At 35.3% G+C, this 6,935-nt stretch overlaps 1 protein-coding gene across 2 annotated transcripts in view; it reads left to right on the top strand.

The window, feature by feature from the left end:
- The window catches only part of MMP16 (matrix metallopeptidase 16), a 201,730-nt gene extending 195,100 nt beyond the window's left edge, over positions 1–6,630 (top strand). For both annotated transcript variants that reach the window (XM_061448176.1, XM_061448177.1), the window contains one exon: positions 2,896–6,630. In XM_061448176.1, the coding sequence (XP_061304160.1) occupies positions 2,896–3,230 (335 nt within the window). In that variant the 3' untranslated portion in view covers positions 3,231–6,630. The remainder of the gene's footprint in view (positions 1–2,895) is intronic.
- Positions 6,631–6,935: the final 305 nt, after the last annotated feature.

Consider the following 6,935-nt stretch of genomic DNA (forward strand, 5'->3'; position numbering starts at 1 on the left):
AAAAAGGCCCAAGGGCAGAAAGAGGCATTGAAAATGACACCATAAGGTTCCCAAGGAGACCACTAAGAAAATTTCCGTGAAATCAAGAAAATAGAAATGTTAAGAAACAGTTCGCAACTCCACTGTTGTTTGTATGAGGACAGAAAGAAACAATAGCAGATGAAAATAAGAATTACCACTGCTTAATTGGAAAGAACTTGATTACATTTTGCCCAAAACTGTTTTCCTTTCCAAAACTGTGTTTTCTTCCCTTTGGGCAGAAGTAGAGTTGATAAGTTTTATTACTATATCTTTGTAAAGGAACACTTGAAAGCATGTCTTTCATTAATCCATTTCATTTTAAAGAATACTTTCTTCTTTCCCTTTCTATTTTGTAAACCATGCAAATGAGCACCTGCAATAAATCTGATCATAAAGGGGTTTTCTTACTGTCCACAAAAATTTCAGGTAATCTTGCAGTAAAAGGCTTGGGAAAGAAAGAAAAAACAATTTCCTACTCGAGTCAGCATACTGACTCGGTGTCCTAGAAGCTTGGTTAGGCTCAGGTAACATCTTTGAAACTATCCTTGATACTTCCCATATTGTGATTTGGATACTAATGCTCTGGTAGAAACTCTTAAGGAAGAGTGAGGAAGAAATTTCCTTTTGTTGCTCCATAGAATCTGAGATCACACAAAATTCTTCAGATTGGAGAAAGCTTTCCTTCCGCCTTGAGAGCAGCATAGAAAATCTTATCTCTCAACTAAAAATTATAAAGCGAATAGTGAGGCAATTTTTAGAGGGAAAAGAAAATGTAGTCTCTTAGTCCACTGAGCTTTTTTTGCCTTGTGCTTAACTAGTACTCCTATTCTGAGTTCCTATTTGGCACATTAGTGACCGCTATGTCCTTTCATGCTGTTTGGGTCAGGTATTGTGCTCACCACTGTCAGGTTCTACCACCTTGAAAATTTTAAGGAGCAACTCACAGAGCAGGTTCAACAAGTCAAGCAGATGAAAGCACTTTCAACAGTTGTGTGATGTCACTTGTTCTGCCATGAGAAGCAGTAAAACTGCTCAGTCTCTTAAAACTACCCTTCTCTGCTGGTGATTTCTATGCTTCTGAATGTTACTGACTGTTATCCTGGTTCCTGCCTCAGCAAAGCAGAACTTTCTAAGTAGAAGGCAGTTTGAAACAGGAAAGTTTAAACTACCTTCAGAATTTTCCAGTGGAAAATATGCTCTGATTGAAGAATTTTTATTGGTTCTATAGAGGCTAGCAAGTCCTTTGCTGCTTTAACAGCTTTAATTTGATCTTTCAGTATAATAACAATTAATACTAACTAATGTCAGTATTCTGACTTATGTGTACATTGGATGTATACCTGTATGTATTCTGTATATTTGTAAGAATATAGATTTAGAGATGTCATATCTGTATGTATTCTATATGTATTAAAATACTGATAATATATCAGATTTCTACACTTGAAATATTTATCCAGGTCCAGTATGTACAGTGTGTTCTTACATATACATTGGTATATGAAATGCAAGGATAGCATAAGCTGGGGTTCAGAATGCTGAAATTCTTCAGTTTAGAGTATTTTTCATTTAAAATACAGATTGCTTTAAGGAACTTGATATATGCTGAAATTTTAAAACTACATCATAGTAAGGAATTATAGTCCTCTTTTTAGTTTTGTTCCAATCAGAATAGAAGGCATTTTGTGAACAAGCCTTTTAACTACTGTTTTGATATAGCTGTGCTATTCTTTTCTTTTTTCTTTATAATCAGTATTGTACCTTTCTATAGATAAACTAACAATACGGATTAAAGAAAGGAAAATACTACCTTTTCGGTGGCTAGGAAGGCCATTAAAATGACATAAATAGGAAATGTAGAATAATGTTCTAACATTCTAAGTATTCTGAAAAATGGCAGTAGATGATGAGGATGATCTTACAGTTTGAGCTGCCAAATATGCTATCAAGTAATTTTTTTTGGAGAATTGAAAGAAACTAACCGCTGTTTAAATAGGTAATTACTAATATTATCTCCAGATAGCCAGTCACTGATGTTTTCAGGAAGCGTTGTTAATACAACAAATAGTGCCCAATCCTTCTTGATGTTCTTAGTTGACTCTAGTACTGCAGGAAATACACAGAGGTCTATAAAGTGAAGCTAAGCAAAAATCCAACTGTTTGCATTCAATTCATTAGCAGTGGGAAGTTCACCCATCCTGATGTTTGTTTTTTTTCTTGCTATTTTTCAGCTGGGATAATAAAGTAATGCAGATTTTTGGCAAAGTGGCAAGGGGTTTTTCTCCATTTAGGCATGTTTAATAATGAGACTGAATTGTGAATTAATAATCAAACACTTTGCAGAAACCTTAAATCTTGTTACACCTGTTTGCTCTTGGCAAAGCTGGTATTTCATCCAGTTTCCTTCTTCTGAAGTACAGAAGCTGGCTATGTGAGTGTAAAGAGGGTCAGTTCTCATTTCTGGCTAGCATAGCATTGCAATTTGTTTCAGTAGACTTCCCATCTTGAAGAGGTTGTGATGCTTTAAAGTCCTGGCCCTGAGGACTGGTTGGGTTTTCAGCAGCTGAAGAAATCATGTGGACCCTTGTCTGTCAAAGATCATATTCTGTGTAATTCCTTTATTTTTCTGTAGTAATGTAAGAAAGTGAAATCCCAGTTTATTTAAAAAAAAACAAACAAAAAAACCACCCCAATGTTAGATTCTCTAGAAACAGTAAGAAACAAAATCTGTAAAGATTTGAAAGACCTAGAACTGAAGTCTATTTTTAATTTTTTAATTACAAAAAAAAATGATACCAGTAGTTTCAGTCATAGTGTGTTGATGATGTGATTTGATCCAATATGACCATGAATAATTTGAATTTTCTTCCTCAGGCTTCACATATTTCTACAAAGGAAAAGAGTACTGGAAATTCAATAACCAGATGCTCAGGGTGGAACCTGGCTATCCCAGATCCATCCTCAAGGATTTTATGGGTTGTGATGGACCAACAGATCGAGATAAAGACCGACACAGCCCTCAAGATGACGTTGACATTGTCATCAAACTGGACAACACAGCCAGCACTGTGAAAGCCATAGCCATCGTCATTCCCTGCATCCTGGCCTTGTGCCTCCTTGTCTTGGTTTACACTGTGTTCCAGTTCAAAAGGAAAGGAACACCCCGCCACATACTGTACTGCAAACGCTCTATGCAAGAGTGGGTGTGATGTAGGGTTTTTTTTCTTTCCCTCCCAGGAGTTTGTGGTAACTTGAGATTCAACACAAGAGCTGTTATGCAGTTTCCTAGCTATGAGCGGGCATCTGTCAGTCTGAAACAAAGCTGATCTTTAAAACCCAGGGGGTTGCCTGCCCTGCGTATGAGTGGCGATTAGCTCAGCTGGGAAGCTTCCATGATACACAGTATCTGCTGTTTCTTCAGTCCTTTGTCTTTCTTTGTCATTCAATCTAGGCCTTTCCTCTGCACGCTCAATGCCCTATAAACTATCAGGATTAACTAACAAAGAGGAAAAACAAAAAATCTCCAATGTTTCTACATTTGTCCCTTAAGGCCTGTTTCCCTTTGAAAAATTTTTTGCTGAAAGTGAATTTTTTTAGAAAAACACAACAACCTACAACGGAACTTTCAGGAAAGTGAGAAGACCCAAAACAGCTTTGTCTCCAAAGAGGATTGCTTTCTGTCTGCTACGGATAAAGTCCTATACTCCTACTTCCAGTTTTGTTGTCAGGTGGGAGACTCGGATGACACACAGGACTTCAGACTGTTTGGACAGCCATTTTCCAACAAACAAGGGGCCAAAATATCTGCAATATAGTAACAGCCTTAATAATACATTCATTTTGTGTTTTATACAGCTGCTCTGGGCTACGTCCTCAATGTTTTAAACTCATTTATATTCGTCACTATATTCAAGCAGAACCTTTTTATTGGTTTGTTTGGTTTTTGGTTGGTTTTCCTGCATAATCTTTCCCAAGCTGTATCAAGCCAACTGCCCCAGGCCTTTCATAGGTCTGTCAGGAGCATTCATTCCAAAGCATGGTAAAAAGCAGTGTGTCTCTGAAGCGGATTTCAATGAACTAAAGCAACAGTCATGCTATTGAGAAACTTTACGCTGGTATTACATTGGTGGTGTAACCCTTTGAGAACTATTGCATCCTTTTTCAGAGTCTGGTGGATGTTAGTCTTGGTTGTCATTAAATTACAGGACTGTGTTTGGATTATACAGGTTTTTAAAGAAAATCGTTTTTCAAAACAGATTTCCTGTGAGTGCAAGTGAGTGTTTTTAATTATTTGAATTATTGATAGAAAAGCATTTGTAACATAAATAGAAAACAGAATATATTTACCAGCTACTTTCTGGTTAAAGGAACCAAGCCTATTTTAATAACTTCTACCACTTACGAAGAATTTTTCTGAACTGGCAACAGTTTTATAACTTCTCCTCTTAAGCATCTTGAATTTATCTTTTAAACTATGTTGCATGATAATTCAATTTGCCTCCACAGAGGCAGTTACAGTTTCAAAGGAAAGCTAAAACGACTCTGATAATTGCATGAATATCCTCTGGTGTGTTACCCCTTTGCATGTTCATCATAGTTCTCAAAGGGTTAGTCAAATTTCTGGCCTTCAGCCAAACATGATTATCACTGACAGAGCCAAGGGACCACCAAAGCATTTTGTCATTCTGTGTAATTTGTGCTAACAGCAGTATTGTCATTTTCATGTGACCTGCAGAGCAGGTTTGTATCAATATTTTTTTCCTAGAGAAAAGTCAGCAACTGACGAACCTCTTTATTGATTTTAGGAGCTGCTTCTTGCAGTGATAGGCTTTACAGTCACTGGGCTGTGAACTTATTAAAGGTGGTCAGAATGATGCACCCCAAAAGTCAGACGCCTGGTTTTTTATGAAAACCAGGATTTGAGGGGAGTAGCTTTTGCAACAATGAACAGCTTGCCTTGAACTTGATTATTGACCTGTTGACTGTCATTACCAAGTTAAACATTGTCTTCTGTGAACAGCTTCACTGTCTGAATTTCCTTAAAGTGTACTGTCCTATGTCTTTGATCTTTGACCTTTAACTTGCAAACTGGCACAAACTGAAGGGAATCTGGTGTTGCAAATGGACTAAGACAAGTTTTATTTCTTAAAAGGCCTGATATACATAATCCAGAATTCAAGAAAAAAAGGTGAAGTGTTTTCATAGAAAAGAATGGACATAAACCTAAATATTTATGATAGATCTGTAGAAGGGTATTTTGCTATGTATACATGCACACTCTAAAAATGAACTACAGTAGAAGTTAATTTTTATTTAACTTGAATACAATTTTCATTATAAAATTATCATTTCTACAAATAGCTAATTGTTAATGAGAAGGTTATAGGAAAATATTAAAATACTTGAAATGGCCAGTATGGGCTTTTACATAAACTGAAACTTTTGTACTACATTCAACCAATTTCTTACTGGTTTCTTAATCTACATAACTGGATCACTTTTTAGAGAGTGTAGGTATATATAGATATATATTATTGTTATTATTATTTTGGTAATGGATAGCTTGACTGCCTTGAATTTATATTTATATTGAGCATAGCATGAAAAATAGTATGCCTTTTTGTTCAATTACATGGTTTTATATTGATTTGAGGACTTATTTTATGAACATATGTGGCATGCTATAAAGCATTGCAAACGTATTTCTTAGAGCATAAACAGATATACATATGTATGGCTAACAAAAATGAAAATTAGAAAAAGATATAGTTTTACAACAAATATGCAATGCAGATGGCATTTTGGAGATGTTATGTAGAGGTACTTCAGACTGTAGGTTAGAAGTGCACCAGTATCAGCCCATAGCATTATTTAGTAAATCCAACTCTGTTGTTGCTGAAAATGTAGATTAATTGACAGTTTAAGTAATGTAGCATATTTACTACACATCAGCTCATTTGATGAATTTGGAATTCTATGCCTGTTTGTCATATATATTAAAATGTGTATGTGTGTTTGTATACTTGTAAACACACACAAACACACACATACACATACATACATATTTTAATCCATGGAAAGGTTTTTACTGTCAACAAAGTAACTTATGTTACGCTACAAACAGAACAAAATGATTCATGTTTCTGTTCCAGTTTTGTCCCTTGCATAGTTGGTGGAAAATACTAACAGCACTACTTATTCTGCATTTGATTTCCTCTACAATGGAAGAACTTATTTTATATTATCTTTATGCCAGAACAGCATCTCATCTGTTTTTTTATTGACTTGAAAATTTCACTTCAATTTTGAAATAACTTTCATGGCAGCTTTAACTTTTTGTGCAACTGTTTCCCTGACAGTAATGAAGTGCCGAGCATGTAAACTGTTGTTCTTTGATAAGGAAACAAAAATGTTTGTATTTGGAGAATTTAACTTTAATTATGCAGGAAGGTAAGTGTAATAAGTCTAGTGCTTGATATATGGTACATCATAGATACATGAATACATGATAAATTGATTGATCTATTTTCTTTTACTTAAAAGTGCATATATGTTATATACAGAGAAAGGGAGGAAAAATAATACTATATTGGCATGTTTATGTCATGCGGAGAAAGATTGCGTCAGTAGGCTATAACACAGTCATAAAGGTTTGCTTTAAGTAAAAGATGTAGGAGCATTTGTTTTCACTGTAATTCCCAAATGCATACTAGCTAGTTTCAGATAACTTCAGCGTAAACTAGTGATGTTGCCTGATCTAGTTTTGAACTCAAATGAGTGAAAGTGCTAAGACAATGTTATATTTCGAACAGTTGTTTTTCTACCAAGGCCTCTAATTATGAGAGTTAAGAAAAAACAAATTGCAATTATTTTCAGTTCTGCAATCTGGGTTCCTGCTCATGTGCCGTAACTTT

This window comes from Pezoporus flaviventris, unplaced genomic scaffold (genome assembly GCF_033815535.1).
Source record: "Pezoporus flaviventris isolate CSIRO_AGI_PZ_B2104156 unplaced genomic scaffold, CSIRO_AGI_Pfla_v1 ptg000007l, whole genome shotgun sequence".
NCBI classification, from domain to species: domain Eukaryota; kingdom Metazoa; phylum Chordata; class Aves; order Psittaciformes; family Psittacidae; genus Pezoporus; species Pezoporus flaviventris.